Here is a 22,584-nt window from a genome sequence, read left to right on the forward strand (position 1 = left end):
ATTCATCTAGACTTCAACTTAAATTGAGCAACGAAACTACATGATGATCACAATCCAATGGCCAGAAATTTGGAAAGATCTTATGCAAAAATACTGGAAAAATATGCAAAAATCTGAAGAACAAAACTGCTGCAACTTTCTTTGTTCATTCAAGACAAATTTCATGCAAACAGGTTCACTGAATACCAGGATTTTAACTCTCAGCTATCAACTAAAACAATAGCTAGACTTTGTTGCAGGTCCAAAGCAAAGAATCTAAGCAAACCGTCAGGGATTAAAAGGAACTAATCAACAAAAGAATGGAAAAAGTGCAGCAGAAATTTTTCTTTGCAACTTGCTGTGCTTCATTACCGTAACATTACCAGCCAAACCTCAACTTTTGAATCAAATGATCATAATACATTCCCCAAATCAACAACCAAGCCAAATAAGACACTCATTGCAAGATCAAATAAGAAAATTCAGGTTGATGACTGCTAAAGACACAAAGGGGCGGCAGAAATTTTATAACGGCCCAAACAAAAATGCAGCAAAACTCTTCTCAATTCTCTGTGATCTTACAACTTCATTAGCCATTCAGTGAGCTTACATTAGATTCCAGAATCATCATAAAACGTTAGCTTAGACATGCAAACCAAGAACTCTAACAAATCCAGATTACACCAATAAGGACCAAAGAGATAGCCTTTCCAACAAGATTGTCAAGCATCTGCTTGGCTCTTCAACTCACGGACAAGATGGGCAAGCTTTTTGAACCAAATAAATGAGAGGAGGGAATGGGAAACAAAAAGGGACCGGTCATGAACAATTAAATGACGTTCATTTCTAGCTAAAATGCAAATTTTTAGATGTCTTAAAAGAACACAAACAGCATGCGATTGATGCAAGACCCATAACAGAGCAAGAACTCAGATTTCATATGAAATGACAATAGACAAACAAAAGGGTGAAAGTTACCTATTCACTGCCGTTGGAGTTGAAGCTTCATCCTGGGTTCGACGACAATAGGGAAACAGCTTCTGATGAGGAAATCTACTGGGGATGTTCAGCCTCCTCCTTGTTTTCTTTCAGTTTGCAGCCGTCCCTCTCTTCCCAGTTTTCTCCTTGGTCGTCCCCGTTTTTTCGTTTGCAGCCCTCTACCCTCAGCTGTTACTCCTAGCCCATTGTTTCTACCTACAGCCCGTCAACTCTCTCAACCTCCCCCTTTGCCTCCCCGATTCCCTCTCTCGTTTTCTTGGATCTTCTAAGCCCTTTTTCTTCCTATCACCCCTAACCCCAACTCTCTCTTTCAGTTTTTCTCTCGCTGTCCCCACTCTCAATCTCTCAGCTCTCAGTTTTTCTTTTTGCCGTTCTTACTCTCCCCACGATGAAGCTCACTCTGTTGGTTCTCTCCCTAAAGCCCGCAGCCTTTCTTTCTTTTCCCTCTGCTGTTTTTCTTTTCCCTAACCGAGCTCCCCTCTCTTGCGGCTACCTTTCAGCTTTCCTTTTATATCCCATGATAACCCTAAACTTCAAGCCAGCTCTTCTATATTTGCAGCCCAAGGAGCTGCCGAACATTTCTTTGCAAGCTGCGAAAAACGCAGCTTGCTGCCGCGTATCACTCTTTTTTTTTTTTTTTTTTTTTTTTTTTTAACTTTCAACTTAATAAATATAATAATAATAACAAATTGACAAAAACCAGGTAATAATAATGAAAATAATTTAAAAACAACAAAAATGGCCATTTTTCCATCTTTTTCTACATTTTCTTTTTTCTCCTTTTTTTATGATTTTTCATTTCCATTTTTCTTTCAAGAAAGCATTGAATAAAAACCAAAATGACTAAAACATATTTTTGATGTTTTCCTTTTCTTTTTCAAAAAACTCTATGCTAAGCTTAAAAACTAAAAAAACTAAAAACTAAAAACTAAAATCTAAAACTTAAAAGTGATTAAAAACCTAAAATGACAAAATAAAAATAAATAGACAAACTAAAAGGGCAAAATGAATAAAACTAAAATAAAATAACAACTAAAAAATGCAAAACACACAACAATGAACTAAATGCAAGCGATCTAAAATAAAAATCATGAAGTAGATGCCACATACAAATTATTCAAAATTTGGTGTCTACAATAGTCATATTATCACATCAAGGGAGGTTAATGTAATTTCTTAAACCTAAAAGGAGTTGAGTGAAATTATTAAAAATATCAGGGGAGGTTGGTGAAATTATCCTGAAATTCAATAGCATACAAAACAAAAGTTTTCACACTTTAGAGTCAACATAAGTGAAAGTTATCTTTTGCCCGTGAATCCCATCCATTACAGAGAGTAAAACCATCATCTTTTGATGGTGAATTCCATCCAATTATACTTGAATGAAAAAATTATAATAGCACAGGGAGTGAATTAATTCAATTAAACATTTAGGGGGCAATGTGACGAGGAAGCATTTTTTTGAGGGAATTTATTAGAATTAACCCTTTATTTTCAATGAGAAGCAGTGTTATACACTGTACTGTGCGGTTCTATCGCGTTTTTGCATTTGTTAACATATCTAGTCTATTGGCGAATGCCATTGTCTTCAATTGGGCTTCAATTGCTGACGTGGCTTGCTTGCATTGGTTGATTGGTGATCGTCCGGCCCGTGGGAATTCCGAATTGATGGTTGTCCAGCCCGTGTGAGAATTGGACAGGTGCTGAACTTGGTTGTATCAACCAAGCATAGTACAAGAGACTGGGATTTACCAAAGATTCCTCTCCCGTGGTGTCAGGTGTGCACATGGCTCATCTGTTATTTATTATATTATTTTTTCTTTCTAATCTTCGGTAAGGTGTTGGGCTCGAGAAAGAGAAACATCAGAGCTCAGACCAACGCCTTTTCTTCTCCTTTCTTTCGATGTCTGTCTCTCTTCCCCAAAAAGCTCTTCTTCCTCTCTTCTTGTTCCTGTTCGTCATCACCAACGATGCCATTTTCCCTCTTTTATCCTTCATTTTTCCGATCGACAACAACGAAACCAAGATATGGTTGGTATTTTTTTTTGTTTCAAAATTTTCTTCTTCCTCCTCCTTTCTAGAGCTTCTCTAACCTTTTGTTTTTCCCCTTTTTTACGGGTTAGATTGTCTTTTTTTTTTCCGTCTGTGATGTTGCGATTTTGCAGGTACGAAATTTGGAGATTTTCTCTATCGTTCTCATACTACTTTGTAAGTCTATCTTCCCTCTTGAAGCTGCTCCTTTTCTTATCTTATCCTTCATTTCCTTTGATCGACGACAACAATACCAAATATATGGTTGGGAATTTTTTGCTTCGCTTCAAAATTTATTTTTCCTTCTTTTTCTAGAGCTTCTCTAGCCTTATGTATTTTTCCCTTCTTTTTTAATTTCCTTTTTTTTTTCCTTTTGCAATGTTTAGATGTTGCAGTTATGAAATTTGCAGATTACCTCCATCATTCTCATGCTATTTTCTAAGCTTCCCCCCCCCCCCCCCCGTTTTTTGAAGGTAGGTTTTATATGGTTATTTTCTAAAAGAAGAGTTATTTTTGCTGTTTCCTCCCCTTACTTTTGCCTGATTTCCATCTTTTTCGTCCGTGACTAAAAAACATTAAAATGCATGTAACAAATTTGATTAAGTTCTTTTTGATGGATTTAAAAAGTTTCTTACCCATGTTTGATTATATAATTTGTATATTTTGGTGATGTTACAGGTCCAAAAATTGGAATTTTCTTTGATTCTCTCAAAAACTACTAATAAGGTGGTTTGGATCAACATATTCCCAACCTATTTTGCATAATATTGGTGAATATTTTGAGCGAGCCTTCTTCTATTTGCGTATATGTGATTACAGTTTATACTCTGCTTTTCTTTATTTTTTTCTCTGCAAAAGAGATTGCTTTGGATTTTTTTGTTCATTTATTTCTTGTTATGACATATTAGATGTAAGTTTCAATTTTGGTTATCATGAAGTGTTTATCCTCTTAGTTGTCTTGGAAAGTTTAGATTTATGACATGTTTCTTTGAGCCTTTTAAACTTAAAATTGATCAATCCTCACTAGACGTTGGACTCATTTGTGCATTTCATAGGTCTCCCCTTTTTAGGTCTTTTTGTAAGTGGGGTTACTTCTTTCCCTTTTCCCCTTTTCTGTTCTAAAGTACTATAATGATATAATCATGTTTAATTTATCAAATGTTTGACAAAATGTTAAAACTGTTAATTTGTTATATAGCAGCTAAAATTGGAAATAAGTTGTCCCCTGTAACCTATTTTCTTGATTTTCAACCGAAAGACTTTGTTCCTCTATCCATGAATTTCCTCTCTCTCTTCTCATGGTCTTCACTTACTGATAAAAAGGGGAAGCTTTATGTGCTTATATAATCTCTTCTTCTATTGTAGTTTTACAAAAGGAAAAAATATCTGTTTTTAAATGCTAATCTCTTGGAGAGGTCTTCTATTTAAGATTTTCCCCATGAGTACGAATGTGTAATCTTTGTCATGGTGCAGGGTTTTTACCCATAATATTTTGGTTGGTCTATTTATTTAGACAAAAGAAAAAGTGTGAGGTTGGATATTATATAGGTGCAATCTTCTGATGATTTTTTCCCTTCAGCCTTCTGTTTTATTAAAATACTAGATTTTGAACAAATGTCATGAATCAGAAATGTCTGTGCTCAATTATAGATGGTAGAAACTGATATGTGAAAATCGGCTCTAATAATTTGAAATTCACTCCTTTAATTCATTAGTGAACAGTTTGTTAATAGTAGACTTCCTACCTTTTTTCATGCAACTTATTTTAGACGGGTTTTCCTTCTGGGTTTATATTGTGTATGGCATGTGTTTTTAGCAATTAGAGGATTATTATATGACTAATTAATATGTTAACAGGTTAGAAAAAATAAGTTAGAGTGGGACTAATTGGCAGTGGAGTGAGAGAAGTCTTAACATGGGAAAGAACAAGCATAGAAGGCATGTTAAAGATTTGTCAATTGACAGAGCAACTCTGTATGAACTTCAACTAGATGCTGCCTAAGGTATATGTAATTTGGTGATAAAACACTGCATTCTGCTGATTTATTTTGGTGGTTCTTGATTCTCATTTTGCAGAATTTAAGTAGTGAACTCTACCACAAATCCTTGAAAGATGCTGCTAAGGTATAATTTGTTCATTTTCTTTCATTTGCTAATCACCGGATAACATTTTGTTCCATGTGTGTTTCTTGTATTAGGAACAAAAAGAGGTTTACTTGAAATATCACACCTAGATAATCAGTTATTACAAAAATGACTGGTCTGTGTGTCTATCTGTTTTATGCATATGATGTTTTGATTTAGACTAAAGATTAAAATGTTTAGTCCAGATTATTATAGAACAATGGTGAAGTATGTGTATGTGTGTGTATAAAAGTCTATTACATGTGGTGAGTTTATTCCTAGCATGTATTTAGAGACCATTAACAGGTATAAGAGGAAATTATGGCTGCATATTTGCTCAATGCAGCAGTTTTGCTAGAGAAGTTTAGCATAGTTATACTTGGCTTAGTGTCTTTAGATCTCGACATATTGCTGTTGCTTGGGTAAATATTTTTGCTTTAGGAATCAGTGTTTGTTTATTGCCTTGAAGACTGCAGGTGTAAAAAACATTTACTCATGTTGATTTATTCACCAAGATTTATTTCTACCATTTTTTTGGGATGTCATTTACTTTATGATCATATAGAAGAGATTTTTATTATGGCTATAGCAAAACGTATGGTAGCACAGGCGTGATGTGGACATGATTTGCTTCAAACAAGCAGATTTTGTTTGGGAAAAAATCATATGATTTGCTTTAGTATTTGTATTTAACATGTATTTGCATTATATAAGTTGACTTGTTTTTGAGATTTTAATATTTCAGGTTCCAATCTCGGTCCTTTATGTTTTGCATTGCTGGTCAAGCAGAACCACCCAAAAGAAACAAGAGGTCTAGCTGGTTGAAATTTATCATATGCGGAATTTGATAGTTTTCTTTGATGAAAAAATCTGGATTTGTTTTTTCTTTACCTTTTTTTGATTTTTTCAGTTGGCTTTTTCTTTAATTTTGGTTTCTTAATCAATTTGGATGTGAAACTTTGGAAATGCATTCAAATGTTTAGTGCTTAATGCCTATTTATGGTTTGGCAAACAAGTTCTTTGCTTCCTACTAATCCTCAGGCTTTGTTGCTATTGTTTTGCTTCGTATTGTAGTTTAACACACCCTATGCTAGATTTGGTGGTCTAACATATTAATTATAATTATCCTTTATGCTCTAATATGTACCAAATGTTTATTACAAGATATTAAGATATGCAACAAAGGATTGGAGAAATTCTTTTCTCAAAGTGCACATTATTTAGACTATGTTTTTTTCCCTGGAAAAAAGTTTATCTAATTTGATTTTGTCTTTTCTTTTTCCTAATTAATTTGATTTTTTCAGCATTTGTTTGCTCTATATTATTGCTAGATAAAGGAACAAGGAAAAAGGAGGCTGCTTTTCTCCATTCAACCATGAAGGTGTGTTTTAATGTTGTTGTGTTCTCTTCATTTCCCCCCATCCCTCCTTAGTAGTTTATTGTAATTTTTTTCTCGCTTTGCCCTATTTATTGGTCTTGAAAAAAGTGGAGGATGATTGTTTGGGAAGGTTATCCTATTTCCTCTAGATTTAAAGTTAGTAGATTACCTATTTCATTTTTATTTTTTATGTTTTTCTCTTCTCGTATTTTTTGCATCATATTGAAGCATTCCCTGAAACTGCAAAATGGATTGTAGGAATAAAAAGATTAACCTCCAAGTGAAACTTCATATATAGGGGAATATCTGACTGTTTTGCTAGCAATACAAAATAAAAAACAATTGGTTGCGGCCAAATTATCTTTGCATTTTTTCCATTGGTGAGTGTTTAGTTGTAAAACAAGACATCTTGTACTAATGTTGGAATCTTATTGATTTTGTGTTAGTATGACTAAATATAATGTATATTGATGATATCTTGGCAATGAATACTCTTTCTCGGCTCTATTTGTTGAACCTCCTCTTGTTCCCATAATGATTCTATTGTTTGGTGATTTCTCAAATCATTTTCTTGGTTTTGTTCTTGTTCTAGCTTTTATTTGTTTAAGCTATCATGGGACATCCTTTTTGATCATTTTTTCCTCATGGTTGATGGCTACCAAAGCACATAGAAATAAGGTAATTTCTTCCTGACAAAAAAGAAAATGGTTATGACTTAAGATATGCATGTTAGTAATTGTGCTTCTTGCTGCAATTTAATTTGTTTGATTGAAGCATATATAAGGTTCCTAAGCAAGGCACAAAGGGCATCATCCAGAAAGCTAATTCTTTTGACTCTTGAATCTTTGAATACCTGTGCATCGTGGCTATGGTAAAAACTTGGTTCTAAATTTCTTTTTTTTCTTTTCAAAATAGAAGTAAGAAAATTGTGCCCAAGATAAAGGTGCAAAGGTGCAACTGTTTATGCATACGTGGTCTACTATGAGAGATTGGTAGCCAGCTATTTCACACTTTTGGATAGCAATTTATAACTCAAGTAAGTGAAATTAAATTCTTGGTCTCTTGTTTTCTTAGTTTTGTATCAATATGTTTGATTATGCCCACATAAGTTTGATTATGCCCACAATGTGCTACTTGCTTTAGTAAGATGTTTGGCGTGTTATGTAAATAAGTTTTTTAATCATTGACTTTAAAAATTTGGCTACTAAAATAAGCACAAAAATCAGGACGAGAAAATTCCTATGGTAGATTTAATATAAATTGGGAACTTAAGTGGCATGCCACTTTTGCTGTTTCATTGGAGCACAAGGACTTGACAATTTAGGAAGTGGTTTAACTAATTAAATGGCTGAAACGGTTTAAAAACTGTCTTTTTCAAAAAAGGTGAAACATGTTTAAATTGTAGCACTAAAGAAGTTGTCATTTTCTTTTTTATTGATTTTTTTTTATACAGTATGTATTATACCAAAAAAAAATTTGTCTTTCTTCTTTTCTCGAATTCAAGTAAGAACTTATATACAACCCATAAGTAATGACAAAAAGTTGCAGAATATTGGCTGATTAATATCTTGTCCATTTTTGGGAGCACAAGTGGGATTGCAAAATTTGGTTTAAATCCATTTGACAAGTGTGCAGTTTCAAACCTTTAAACATGAGATACACAATTTTTATACTTAGTCTAACTCAGCCAAATAAATAGTTGTGTATCTGCTTGGTGGTGTAGAGATGTTTTATTACATTTGATGAAACAAGAGTATGAAGCCTCCTTGGTGAGTTCTTACTTTATGTTATTTAAATAGTCAAAATTAGTTCAAAAAATAATATTGCAAGTTTTCTATTCTACAAGTTCCTATATTCGTTTCTTTATGTCTCTACCTTTTATGAATTCCAAAGATATTGAACTTCTTTCGTCTTTTGGTGATTTTAATTCCAAGATTCAAAAACAGTTTTGACTAAGTTTCAACTGTTGTAGGAAAACAAGATTAAAGTGATAAAATTTGTTGGGTCAGTGGATGAATATTTTGGCCTCAAATGCCATTTTGAAAGGTATTGATACCTTTCTCTGTTGTTATCATGCACCCAAAATATTTCCATTATATATCTATTTCATTTGCTTTATCGTATCTCATTTGCTGTATCAATAAGGGTCTAAACTTGAGATAATGACTTGTTTATCTTATCACAGACTGGAAGCATATGCAGCTCTCCACTCCCGATTGTGTTTGAGTCTTGTATCTCTTACTATTTACATTAAAAAAAGGAGTCTTCATGGGTGTTAGTAGTTGAGAGAAAAGGGCATTTCATAGGCTTTTTGTATTTTTATGATTTATACCGTTTGGAACATTAAGAATATTGTACTGATACTGCTTTCTAATGGTAAAATCTGGTGGAGAAAGAAATCCAGTAAGTCCGTAACTTACAATTATACTTTTCGTTTTCTTTCTAGATGAGAGTCCATTTTCTTAAGTCTGCTAACATGGATGCACTTCACAGTTACAGTATGATCGAAAATTACTCTTGCTAATTGTTTTAGAAACTTTTGAATGGATAAATACGATACAGCTTTATCAAATTTTGAATGGATGAATACAATATTTATGATTCAGCTTAATATAATTTGCAACAATTATGTACTTTGTATAACTGGAAAAACCTAAATAATTGGACAAATTTGAAATTTAATTATGTACCATGCATAACTGGGCAAACATGAAAATTTTCACCGCGCATCGCTCGGTGTTCTCCTCCTAGTTATATTTAGTTTACCATTCACCATTGCACCGGCATTGTAAGTGAAATGTTTTATTTATATAAAACTATTTTTTTTAATCAATACGATTTTGTATACCAAGCAATACATGAAAATGACGCACGTGATGGGCAGATGATGACGCTGACACAGCTGTGAAATAAGGATAACTACTGTGCTTTCGCAATCGCTTTCTCGTACCTAAAGTATCGTTTGAATGCTAACAAATTTCCTCACTGCATCTTGATACCTAATTGTAAATTTGAGTGAATTTAGTTTTTTGTTTTTTCGGTCAAAACGGCATTGTTGAAATATCCGCGGGCGTTTGATAACGTAAGTGGGTTTCATACTTCACACTAAGGCTCCGTTTGATAACACTGAATCTGAATTCTGAATTCTGAATACTGAAATAATTAATTTGCTGAATTTTAAGCACTGAAAAGAGATATATGAATGTCTGAATCTATTTATTCTGTTTGATAAATATTCATAACTTAATGCTTAATAAACTAAATTGTACAATTTTGCCCTTCTATCCTTTAATCCAAAAAGGAAATAAAACCTATGATTTAATTAACTTAAAATTGTTAGATATGAAAATGACAATGATTGTGAAGAGCAATGCATACAATGACAATGTTTCTTTGTGTGGGAAAAGGGTATGGTTTCATCGTTTTGAGAATGGGAAAACGAGTTTTTAATACTCCAAAAGCATGTTCAATTACATTTCTCAATCTTGCATGTGTTTGGTTAAAACATTCTTCTTTTGATGTTGGACGAGAAGCATTTCGAAAATCAGACAACCAATATCTAATATTTCGATATGGTGTCATAAAGCCACGTATGTGTGGATAAGCTGCATCACATAAATAATATTTATTTGCACAAAAAAATATATATCAAAATATAAATGTTTGTGGATGAAAATTACTACAAAAAAATACTATTGTTAAAAAAAAAATTTTGAATAGAGAATATCAGGTTGTTTTGTTTAATTAGATAAGAATTTTGAACAGGGAATATTAGGTTGTTTAATTAGATAAGAATTTTGAATGTAATTAACAAACAGGGATATATTTGGTAAATAAGATAAAGTAGTTGAAGTAAATCTCTTGATTCTTATCAAATTAAACATTCAGCTACGATTCTTGTGCTGAAAAAAATACATACAAATTCAGCACCACTTAATAAGTTCAGCAGGTGAATTTTTGTTTATCAAACACCCACAACATCTGAATGTCTGAATGAATTCAGTTTCAGCACTTTTTTATGTTATCAAACAGGCACTTAATTATAGTGACACCTATGCTTTGGGAGTTTTTTCTTTTTCAAAATAATACTCTTTTCAAAAACTATTCCCAAAGTGATTCAATCTCAAAATTTATCCCCACAATGATGTTTTTTTGAGTTTATTTCCGAGTAATCTTAGTGTGTTTGGTTTATATCTTATTTACACATTATTTACATATATTGACTTGCTTGCATCATTGACATAATTTTCAATCACCTTTCTATCATATATATATCACATCAAAAAAGTGTTACAATATTTTTAAAAAAAATTGTCCCAAATAATCTTTTATCCAAACACACTCTGTTTTGAAAAAAACATAAACCCAAATTGATCTACTTTTATATTTTATTCCTTTTCTAAGATTTTATTCGCACGGTGGAAAAAAAAGCAAGCTCTACTTTTTTTTCTAATTCTTTTGTGTTTATTTGAAATTTTATTTGGAATACTTACTGTAGCACTTTTTGTGATAAGATATATATATATATATATATATAAGATAGTTGAAAATATAAAAAGACAAATTGAGAATTGTGTTTATGATATAACAAAAATATTATTTGAAAAAAATTTGGCTATCAAAACTCTTTCGCCAAAGTGGAAAAAATACATTGTATCAATTTAATATATGCAAAATAAAAAAAAATTGAGAAATGTATTAAAAAAGTAAAAAATTTTCATTAGAAAATTGCAATCTAGATAAAGTCTAATAACTTTGAACAAAAGGGGAATGTTAGATAAAAAAAGAAGTGACTGTTCTAGACGTTAAAATTAAACAAGACAATGAGAAGCTGTGTGCAGTGGTACTAAGAGTACTATTGCTCAAGCAACTTGATGGAATCTTTTATTACTTCCTTGTCAATTCTCCATTTGCCTAATTGAATTAGTAGGGTTTTGATTATGTCAATTTGCTTTTATGCACCGAATTTGGCAAAGATTTCCCAGTGGTTTTAACTAGTTGTTATTGCTGTAGTCTCATGTTTTTGTCCGAAAACATTCTTTGAGTAGACATCATGCTGTCATAAAACTTCATCCAACTTTGGATTTGATTTTGGAACAAGTTAAATTACCTTAATATTTTTGGTCCTTCACCGCAAAGCTACATTTAGCGATTAGAGTTTAAAACTGTAAATACAAGAGATCCTGAGTTAAACCGTCATCATATGTGAATTTCTAATTTATTCTTCTGTTATTTGTGAGTTTATTTATAGTAGTATTATTTAGTTGGGTATTACTCCAATCATTTTATGTTCCCTTAATCTTGTTAAGAAAAAAAAAAATAAAGCGCAAACTCTCAAGCCTCTTTTCTAAAGACCAAGGAAGAAGAAATGCTGCGATTGGTTTCTACGCTTTCTCTCACACTCTGATTCACTTGTGAACTCCAAAGTGAGGTCCTTTCCAAAGTGAGGCTCAAGGACCTCACTTTGGAATCATGGAATCATGCTTATCAGTTGTAGCTTTTAACAACAGGCTGTCTAAAAGAAAAGTTGTGGGGAAGGAAAATTATTTGTGCTGGGGATCATTTTTTCAGTTAATTATTTTAGCTTACAAATATGAAAATTTTATTTGGCTGAAAAATAAGCCTTAAGTAGATTGTTAGTTTAACGATGTTACAAACTATTAAGGTAAAAGTAACTAAGAGAAATATATTTTATTTAAATATGATACGAATGGATTAAATTAGACGGCATTGGGGGGAAGTCACAGTAGTTTGGTTACCAATTTGAAAAGCAGAAAAATAATTAATGATCAAAATATAATGACGAGTATATGAAAGTCAAGCGGCCTTAATTCGCGTTGCCAAAAAGAGAACGCATTGGACATTAATGATTAAGCAATAAATACTAAAAAAAAAAATTTGCTCAGGGATCAATTTTTTTTTTTTTTTTATGAGTACCCCAAGAATTCATATAGAAATTAACTCCGACAGCTGTGGAGCTATCAGCCGATTGTCTTTAAGGTGAATGACCCTGTTTGAATTACTATTTTTCGGAGTTTCAGTTAAAAAAATGTTGTAACGATTTGATGTATACAGAAATAAAAATGTGATTGAAAAATATAATCATAAAAAACATAAAATTTTTTGAGAAAAAAATTGCAATCCAAACCAACTTTATAAAATTTACTCGGACATGAACTGTGGTTTCTACAAAACTTGAACTTGGCAAGGGGCTCAAGCTGGGGAGGGTGTATGTAACAACATTCGATTCGGGTTTAGATGATGGAGTAAAATTCAAGGATAGGAGGTTATTTGAAATATTTATTTGAAATAATTATTGTAATACTTTTTGTGACGTGATGTATGTGAGATAAAAAAGTGATTGGAAAAGTAAAAAAATATGTTGAAATTTATGTTTGGAAAGTTAGTAAATAATTTTTTTTAAAATCACTCCTATCCAAACACATACATATGCAAGTAAAGTATAAATAGGATGACAAAATGAACTCATTTTTTATTTTCTATTTCTTTTCTTCCCATTCATTTGATATATTTCACTATCCTAGTGTTTCACAAAATAATCTTTCAATTTTCTCTCACACATTTTTTGTAATTTTCATCTATTATCCTTAAACCTTTTAGTTGATTAAGATGTACAAATAGCTATATTTGATTATACATTTTAGTTTTAATCTGACTTTTCTTTTTTTATTTTTTCCATTGGACTAGCAATAATGCTCGTCAACCGAACCAAATTTATTCTGGTCCAGTGTACCGTAGAACGAGCAGCCAGGTCAGCAGCGTACCACTCTTATTTATTGTGGTCTGGTGCACCGTAATAATGCGTCGTGTGGGGACGGGGACGGAACGAGCTGGCCAGTCAAGAAGAAATTCAATAGCATACAAAACGAAAGGTTTCACACTTCAGAGTCAAGATATGTGTAAGTCTTCTAACATTTGTCAATATGCGAGTCAAGCAGTCGAGATAAATTGCCCTCCCTTTGCCATTACAGTCATCTTTTGCAGAAATCCTGTCCATTACAGAAAATATACATCAATCTCATCCAAAATGGCCGAAGCAATCCTGTCCCCAATCCTATCCTTTGCAATAGAAAATATAGGTAAATTGGTTATTGTAGAAGCAAAGTTTCTACAAGGCGTTAGCGAGCAAGTCGGACTCCTTCATGATGATCTCAGATGTATACAAAAGTTCTTAAGATATGCCGATAAGAACCAGACCGCAAGGGACATTATAGAAGAGTGGGTTCCGGAGTTTAGAGCTGTCGCTTATGAAGCAAGTGATCTGGTTGAAGATTATGCTTTGAGGCTTTCAATTTCAAGCAACGGAGGCTTTACAAGTACTCTAAAGAGGATTGCTTGCATCGCCACGGAGGGTTATACCCGTCACGATTTGGGCTTAGAGATTCAAAGTCTGAGAACTAGGATCTCTAATCTCACCAAAAAATTTGGTGAGTATGGACCTGTAATGGCCAGAATGGAGGAAGGAGAGTCGAGCGCTCCATCCAGGCAGCAGCAATTAAGGCACACTTACTCCTTTGTGGCCGACGAGGATGTGGTTGAACTGCCTAATGACGTTCAGGTGCTGGCTAAATATTTGCTGAATAAGGGTGAAAGTACAGAGCGCAAAATAAGCGTGGCTTCGATTTTCGGCATGGGTGGTATAGGCAAAACGACTCTTGCTAGAAAGATATATCACCACGAAAGAGTAAATCATTATTTTAAAGGTCTTGCTTGGGTTTGTGTGTCACAACAATGGCAACCAAACGATCTCTTGCAAGGCATTCTACTCAAGCTTATTCCTGAACAAAGAAATGTGATTGTGACGAGCAAACAAGATGAGCTAGCAAGGCTGCTTCAACAGCACTTGCGAGCTAGGAGATGTTTGATAGTCGTCGACGATATTTGGTCAACGGAAGCTTGGGATTGTCTAAAAGATGCAATCCCAGTTTCGGAGCATGGATCCAAAATTTTGCTCACAACTCGTAATAGAGATGTGGCAGTACATGTTGATCCAAATGGTTATCACCATCAACTGCGTTGTTTGACCGAGGAAGAAAGTTGGGAGTTGCTACGAAAGAAATCATTGTGGGAGAGTAATGGTACATATAATCATTTTCCCCTTTTGTATTGTCACCATTTACTTAAACAACTTGATCTTTTTTTTTTTAAGTTTTTAATTTCAGATTCGTACAATCCAGTAGATTAAAAAAAAAAAAACTAAAATGTGTCTTAATATAGCCTTTTTCCAAGACTATTGATAGGTCTCAAGTCTTTGTATCGGGAGACTTATTCGGTTAACTGACTATCAAGGTTTTGTATAGTTGTTGAATGATAACATGATGCCTATCAATGATAGATGCGTCGTAGTTGATATTAATTTAATCTGTTTAATGCCACACAGGTTGTGAAGATTTGGACAAGATGAAAGAGTTGGGAAAGAAAATGTTGAAAAACTGTGGGGGTCTTCCATTGGCCGTGGTGGTTCTGGGTGGAATTCTTAGAACTAAAAAAACCCTCAGGGAATGGAATGCGGTGCATGAGAATATCAAATCTTATTTGGTTAGGGGAGAAAAAATTGGAAAAGAAGGAGAGGTGCCAAAGATTTTAGCTTACAGTTACTATGACCTCCCTTGGCAACTAAAACCATGCTTCCTTTACTTGGGTAAATTCAAGGAAGATTCTAACATTGGAGTAGAGAGTTTATATCAGATGTGGATAGGAGAAGGTATGATATTTGACAATGATAGAAGGGAGCAAGAAACAATGATGGATGTTGCAGAGCGTTATTTGGAAGAATTAGCAAACAGATGCATGGTTGAGATTAAAGTACATGAGGAGGGGAAGCGTGCAGTAACAAGGTTGGAGTCATGTCGGCTTCATGATCTTGTGAGAGATCTATGCTTGCTCAAGGCAAAAGAGGAGAATTTGTATAAGGTGGTCGATAAAAGAACTTCACGAGATTCTTCTGCTGCAATTGATGTGCATTATGGTTTAGTCTTTCGTTTGAATGCAGAGGATATCTCTGAACACAGCTTTCCGCCAAAAGAACAAACTAAACATTTTCGCTCATTCTTGTATGATCCGTTGTGTACGCAATATAATTCAAGATTGAGAATGATGTCCCAAGTCAAGAATTTGAAGATGCTTAGAGTTTTGGCAATTTTATCCTTCCATGTGGACTCCCAAAAGTGTTATCTCAAATCATCTCTGCGATATGTCGGCAATCTTATCCATTTGAGATGTTTGAGATTGAGGCAGTGTGGTCCAATAAACTTGCCATATTCCTTGGGCAATTTAAGATACTTGGAAACTCTTGATTTATCTGGTAGTTATTATTCTAGAATACCGGACGTGCTATGGAAGCTGCGATGTTTGAGATATCTATATCTTCCGATGCTGGGGAACCGTCACCCTAAGCTGCGATTGAGCAAGCAGCTAGAGATACTTGACGGATTCGATAACAGATTTTGCTATCCTGAAGATGTATGCGAATTATCGAATCTCAGAGCTTTCAAAGCTACGGTGCATAAAAATCTTGAGGACCTGGAACACATCATCAATCATCTATCTAAATTGGACTGCATGTGCTTTAGCTCACTTCTGATCTGGCACTGCAATTTGAATGACAACAACAGAGGTTTGGCTGTTCTTTCAAGGGTGTTGTTTAGTAGGAATATTCATGAATTAGAGATCCACGGTCGTTTATGCAAGAAGTTACCGGATTACCAATCCCATATGTTTCCTGATCCTGCAGGACTTACTCAATTAAAACTGCAGAGGACTGAATTTGAGGAAGACCCAATGGCAACACTAGAGAAGCTTCCTAACCTGAGAATACTGGAACTTGGGTCAGATTCTTTTCTGGGCCGAGAAATGATCTGCCACTCAATGGGATTTCCCCAACTAAAACATCTCGGGCTTAAGTCTTTGGGTAACTTGAAGCAGTGGAAGGTGGATGAAGGGGTCATGCCTAAGCTCTCAGGCTTACGGATTGATTACTGTAAAAATTTGGAAATGATTCCAGATGGGTTGAGATGTTTAACCACCCTAAAAGAGGTATCTCTAGGGGTCATGCCTGAAAAATTCAACAATAGAATTAGGATAGAGAATGGTCAACAAGGAGAAGATTATGATAAAATAAGCCATGTGCCTTCAGTTAAAATCCACAGGTACTCGTTTTCTCTTTTCCCTTTTTCCTCCTCCAATTTTTCTTTTTAATTTTCAATTTATGGTTCTTGGAATTCCCTTTTTCCTAGCATCTAGTTCCAATCTCAAGTTTGATAAGCTTCACCAACATCAGTCAATATTTTCTTTTGTCTTTTTAATGACTATTGTGCTTTTTTAAATCTTTTTTCCCTCTTCAGAAGAAACGGGATCATAGTACTTGCTCTGTGAGATTCTTTTTAGTTTCATCTTCCAAATATTTATTTTTATTTATTTGAAACATCATCTAATGTAATTCCTATTCCGTGATGGATTAAGGAATTTGGTGATAAGGAAGTAAGTTTATATTTGAAAGCATTGCCTTCCATATTGTAAGGTGAAATCAAAATATTTTCCTTATTTCCTCGTTTTTGGAAATGGGTTGACATACTCTCTCATAGATTAAATTTAATAGATCAGTATGTGTTACCTTTCATATCATGTACTCATAAAAAAAATGTTGCATAGCTTAAAAAATGCCTAATAACTATTTAAACTATTTGTGCTTCCCATGTAATTGTTTTAGATTACCATCTTTATTTAATCAAATATCTCGGATTAACCTTAAAATCTGTTTAGGATTTGGTGATAAAGAATCGTCGTGTTGCCTTCAAGTCTTATTGATATCAAAACCAACAATCAGAGCTTGTGTTAATTCAATCAAATACTATTTACTTTAATTCGTAGTACAAAATGATATGACATGTTTGTTGAGTGATGATGCACTTTGATTCCATTCTCAGTTATTAGAATTATTTCCCATGCAAGTGGTGCCTGTGGAGGATTGGGAGGACAAAATGTTGGTGGAAAATTCTTTTTTGAGATTTTTTTGGTTTGGGCTTATTAACTTTTCTTTTTTTGCAGCAATGTTATCAATTTTTTTCTTAAAGATGAATGAATTTACTATAGATATTTATAGAAAAATTTTAAGATCATTATTTTCTATTACTAATTGGACTGAACTATACATATATATATATATATATATATAAAGGATTGTTAAATATAAGATGCCAAAGAATTACAATTGAATATAATGAAATATATAAGTTAAGTAGGAAAAGATGCAAGACAATTTTTTTATTGGTTATAAATTTATAAGCTTAGTTGGCAGACTTTACATTTGTTTGATTTGCTTGTCCTGTTTATATTTGTTTATCATCTTGTTTCCATTTTTTTTAAAATTACAAATAGGAATCCGTATCAAGTTCAGCTTGTGTTATTGTCATTAATAAAACACATATTTTTGTTATGAGAAAAATCACTAAAATATTGTCATAACATGAATTTTTTGGCTATGACAACACACTTTTGTTGTCATTCCCCTGTTTCATGAAAAAATAGATCCACTTCGAAAAGGTGAAGAAATTTTGTAAGATTTAATAGTAGATTTAGCTCAATTTTATGGCTATTTATCTATTGTCCTTCTGCTTAATCTTTTTCATGTCTTTCTCAGAGTTTTCACTTTTGTATCAGCTTTTTGAAGGAAATTTGTAGTAGTAGATTGAGCTCAATTTTGTGGTTATTTCTCTTCATTTTCGTGTCGTTATGCAGATGGGTTGGCGGAAGAATAGGTTTTGAAGTAGAAACTGTTTGTCCAAGCAATCCTGTTTAACGAAGCCCTGGGTCTTAAGGAAAAAATTCTACACCGAATCTCCTGGCTTTCCCTGATCTCATCCAATTCAAATGTGAGGTAATTAAACTTGCTTAATCTCTTTTCTTTTTTCCTGCAAATTTTAACGGATAGAGGGATATTATTTGAAAAACTTGGAGTAATTGATTTGTAACATGGATGCTTACGGTGTTTTCACATTTTTTTCCCCAAATTTAATGTGATTTGAAGTGGAATTATAGAGTTCAGGTTTCAAAATTCAATCTGTGATGTCTTTTCATTCACAAATATGTGATTTTGTCCACTCTTCCAGGTTCTGAAATTACAGTTCGTTCATTTTTGTGGTTGTTTAGTCTTTACAATTACTAACATTTATATGAAAATTTTCTCTGCTAATTGTCCCAGAAAAGGTAAAAGGCAGAGTACTGTGCTCGTATACATACAAATTAATCTAATGACGAATGATTAAGTTAGGCACCAAAGAGAGTTAATTAAAACTCTGAAACATTTGTTAAACTATTAAGATTCATTGCAGGAAATTCTGAGCCTCAGGTTTCTTAAGAAAACAATAGTCGCCTCTATTACCAATTTTCTGTATTGAAAACTCTTGCCTAAAATCTTGCACCATCTTTCATTTGCATGTTGCAGTTTCTGTGTCGCACATAGCAGCTGTTATGGGACTCCAAATGATCTGAAACCAGCATGACAAGGGCCAACAAGATTGCAAGTTGGTTAGATCTTCTTGTGTAGCTAGCATTTGTATGTATTGCGAGCATCTTTACTTAGCTATTAGGGAAAGATACGAATTTGTTATTTGATCCTTCACTTTAGTGTTTGATTAACAAGGAGATAATGTGTCATTATTTTTAGCTTTTGGTTTGGTTAGTCTCACTTTGTTTAGCTGCTCGAACTTTTCTTCTGCTCACAAGCCGTTGGCATAGATTCACCAATGCAGTTGGAGGAGGGCATCTATGTTCTTGTGTTCTTAAGAAGAGAGGGTTAAATTAATAAGGAAACTTTCTAAATCCCTTGACTTTTTTATTAACCTTAAGATGATCATCTAAATAAGTACAATACCAAACTAAGAAACATCGTTGGGTTGGCCAAACGGAAAACTAATTGTGTTCGAAAATTGAATTTCCATGATTTAGACACCGCCACATTGTTCTCTAGTATTTTAAGAAACATTACCATAACCAATCTAAACTTTTCCTAATAAGATCCATCATTCTCCCAAAAAAGAGCAACCACAACCCTATGCAAGTTTCTTGATTCCATCCCTTTTTATGCAATTCACAGCTTTTACTCGTGTTGAATTTGAAATCTATCAATACCTTTCAATAAAGGATAATAAACAACTACATGCATGTAGACAAATCAAATCAAATCAGTTTTTTTTTGTGCTTCTTTCTTGTATCAACAAATGACTTTCGTTCCTTGTTTTTCATTTTGATTAAATTTTGCTTATTTCTTCGAACTTCCTATGCAGTTAGGATTTTTCTTTGAACTTAAATCTTTTTCCTCTTTTTTTTATTTAAATCTTTCTAGCACCTTTTTTTTATTTAAAGCCTATCTCTCTCTCTCTCTCTCTCTCGGCTACATATCAATAACACTTTCTACATCCGCCACCATCCTCCCCTTTCGCCCTCCTCTCTTGGTTTAACTGACAATGTTTTGGAAAAATACCCTAAGATGCGGTTCGATGGATTGGCAAGCTGTTGGAGATACTCGACTCATTCAATAATAGGTCTTACAATCCTAGAGAGTAGAGACTTATCCAAATTGATGATTCTCAGGTCTTTCAGAGGAACGGTATATCACAATCTTGAGGATCTCAAACAAATCGCCAACTAAAAATATGACGTTGGACTATATGTTCAAATTAAAGCTTTCAATTATCCCCAATTGCAAGTATATAGGTCATTAAATCAGTATAGTGTAAATTATGGGCGATCCACAGGTAACAATAACAATTACTAAGGCTTATCACTTAGTCTTAGGCTTTTACATAATTGTTGTGGTAGCATAATAGATTGCCATATTGTGCTTTTCTTCCCCTTCCCATTCATCAAACGACTGGCCAAGACAAATATTCTGCTGAATTTCTTGGCCGAATACCTGGGCATCAAGGATGATGGAAATAAAAAGAAAGAGAAACATAACTGGATTGTATAAAACAAAATTTCCAGCCCTGTTTAATATAATCATTTTCTTTCATAGGAATGCCCTAATTTTGTACTTAAAAACGCATTATTCAACACATGAACCAGGTTTTACCATGGCCTACAGCTCCAGTAACATTTAGGATAAAATACACTTTACCCCCTATAATTTAATACTTTTTCACATAACCCAACTATAGTTTTCAAAAAATATATATATAACCCCCCTATTGTTAGTAATTTTCAGTTTTATGTAGGGTACTTTTTATATTTTAGTTAACTTCGTTATGGATTGTAAATTCCGTTATTTTGACAATTTAGCTTAAACTATGAGAGAGTTATACGTAACTTTTAAAATCATAGGAGAGTTTTGTCAAAAAGCATTAGACCACGGTAGGGTAAAATGTGATTTAACCTTACATTTATGTTGCGGAAAAATATTAGATTAATAGACAAGGACTATACAAATCATATGAAACGTTTGGGCTTAAAGGCCTTGAAAGATCAACTCTTATATAGTATGGTGTGTTAGAGCCATGTTATATACTTATATCATGAACATCCATTAAATCATGTGTGCTTTTGGGTTTAAGGACCTCAAAAGTGCATAGTTTGATCCCCAACCAATCAAAAGTTGCTCCGTTTGGATTATTATTTTTAAGAGTTTTTATAAAAAAATATACTATACCGATTTGATATATATAACGTAAAAAAGTGATTTAAAAATGTGTTCAATAAACACATAAAAATTTTTCGTTAGAAAATTACATTCCAAACAACGTCTAATGACTTTAAACAAAAGGGAAGCCATATTAAATAAAGAAAGAAGCATTATTTTGAAGGTTTAACTTGGGTTTGTGTGTCACAACAATGGCAACCAAACGATCTCTTGCAAGGCATTCTACTCAAGCTTATTCCTGAACAAAGAAATCTGATTATGACGAGCAAACAAGATGGACTAGAAAGGCTTCTTCAACTGCACTTGCAAGCTAGGAGATGTTTGATAGTCCTCGACGACATTTGGTTAACAGATGCTTGGGATAACCTAAAAGATGCAATCCCAGTTTCGGAGCATGGTACCAAAATTTTGCTAACAACTCGTAATAGTGACGTGGCAGCATATGTTGGTCCAAATGGTTATCACTTTCTACTGAGTTGTCTGATCGAGAAAGAAAGTGGGAAGTTAGAGTTACTACGAAAGAAATCATTGTGGGATAGTAGTGGTCAAAGTAACATTTTTATTTTTTTCCCCTTTATTCACATTAAATTCATTTTATGTAAAAGGCCCGCTCCATAATTGGGCCACCGTGTTGGGCCGTAGTTCCGTCATTCATTAAAGCTATATATATATATATATATATATATATATATATATAACTACTGAAATACCGTTTACATTGTTACCGTTTACTTAAATAACTTGATTTTTTTTTTTTAAGATTTATACCATCCAGTGGATTAAAAAGAAAAAAGCAACATATCTCTTAAGATAGTCTTTTTCCTAGACCGTTGATAGGTCTCAGCGTTTGGGTTGGGAGACTTGCTCGGTTAATAGTCGGTCAAGGATTTTGTATTATTGTTGAATGATAGCCATAATGCTTATTTCTCATTATGGAAGATCTACTATGATTGAATCAAGGATTATATGAGAAATGAATGATAGATGCATTGATATTAAATTAGTTTTGTTTAATGTTACATAGGTTGTGTAGACACCAAAAATTTTGTATCATTTATTTTTTATCCATAATAAATTCTCAGACACCATTATTCATTATAGATGACGGAAATTGATTTCTTGAAAATACCATCACTTGGAATACCAGTTGGCATAGAAGATTTGATTGAAAGCATCGGACAGATTTCTAATGAATGACCTTGGGACCTTATGATCGTTGAGAATTTAAAAAAAAAAAATCAAATACTTCTTTTCAATGGCCACAAATGCAAAACAATGTTCTGATTATATTGAAACATGGTCTGTAACTAATCTTACTCTTCCTTACCACTGACATTTTTGATTAATTTATAGCGAACACATATTTATCAAGAACAACAGATACAGACATCATTCCACCGAAGTTATGTCAAATTCC

At 33.3% G+C, this 22,584-nt stretch overlaps 2 protein-coding genes across 4 annotated transcripts; both read left to right on the plus strand.

The window, feature by feature from the left end:
* Positions 1-2,835: 2,835 nt before the first annotated feature.
* On the plus strand, positions 2,836-6,308 carry LOC113751498. Its single transcript, XM_027295528.1, has 5 exons — positions 2,836-3,009; positions 3,144-3,186; positions 3,688-3,735; positions 5,086-5,133; positions 5,879-6,308. The coding sequence occupies exons 1-5, from the start codon at positions 2,882-2,884 to the stop codon at positions 5,948-5,950; spliced, it is 339 nt and encodes a 112-aa protein (XP_027151329.1). The 5' UTR covers positions 2,836-2,881; the 3' UTR covers positions 5,951-6,308.
* Positions 6,309-13,469: 7,161 nt separating this feature from the next.
* LOC113751371 (probable disease resistance protein RF45) lies at positions 13,470-19,195 on the plus strand. Of its 3 annotated transcripts, XM_027295360.1 has the most exons (5): positions 13,470-14,610; positions 14,913-16,148; positions 16,266-16,680; positions 18,269-18,407; positions 18,975-19,195. In XM_027295360.1, exons 1-4 carry the CDS (start codon positions 13,560-13,562, stop codon positions 18,327-18,329), a joined length of 2,763 nt encoding a protein of 920 aa, XP_027151161.1. In that variant the 5' UTR covers positions 13,470-13,559; the 3' UTR covers positions 18,330-18,407; positions 18,975-19,195. The 3 variants fall into 3 exon arrangements, with proteins under 3 accessions (XP_027151161.1, XP_027151159.1, XP_027151160.1); XM_027295358.1 differs by having other exon boundaries at positions 14,913-16,680; XM_027295359.1 differs by having other exon boundaries at positions 14,913-16,680; positions 18,269-18,402.
* Positions 19,196-22,584: the final 3,389 nt, after the last annotated feature.

The sequence above is a fragment of the Coffea eugenioides genome, chromosome 11 (assembly GCF_003713205.1).
Source record: "Coffea eugenioides isolate CCC68of chromosome 11, Ceug_1.0, whole genome shotgun sequence".
NCBI classification, from domain to species: Eukaryota; Viridiplantae; Streptophyta; class Magnoliopsida; order Gentianales; family Rubiaceae; genus Coffea; species Coffea eugenioides.

Coding starts and splice junctions, on each gene's coding strand:
- LOC113751498 (XM_027295528.1), top strand. CDS start 2,882: ATGTCTGTCTCTCTTCCCCAAAAAGCTCTTCTTCCTCTCTTCTTGTTC. Junction 3,010..3,143: donor AACAACGAAACCAAGATATG/GTTGGTATTTTT, acceptor GCGATTTTGCAG/GTACGAAATTTGGAGATTTT. Junction 3,736..5,085: donor TCTCAAAAACTACTAATAAG/GTGGTTTGGATC, acceptor CTCATTTTGCAG/AATTTAAGTAGTGAACTCTA.
- LOC113751371 (XM_027295358.1), top strand. CDS start 13,560: ATGGCCGAAGCAATCCTGTCCCCAATCCTATCCTTTGCAATAGAAAAT. Junction 14,611..14,912: donor ATCATTGTGGGAGAGTAATG/GTACATATAATC, acceptor AATGCCACACAG/GTTGTGAAGATTTGGACAAG. Junction 16,681..18,268: donor CCTTCAGTTAAAATCCACAG/GTACTCGTTTTC, acceptor GTCGTTATGCAG/ATGGGTTGGCGGAAGAATAG.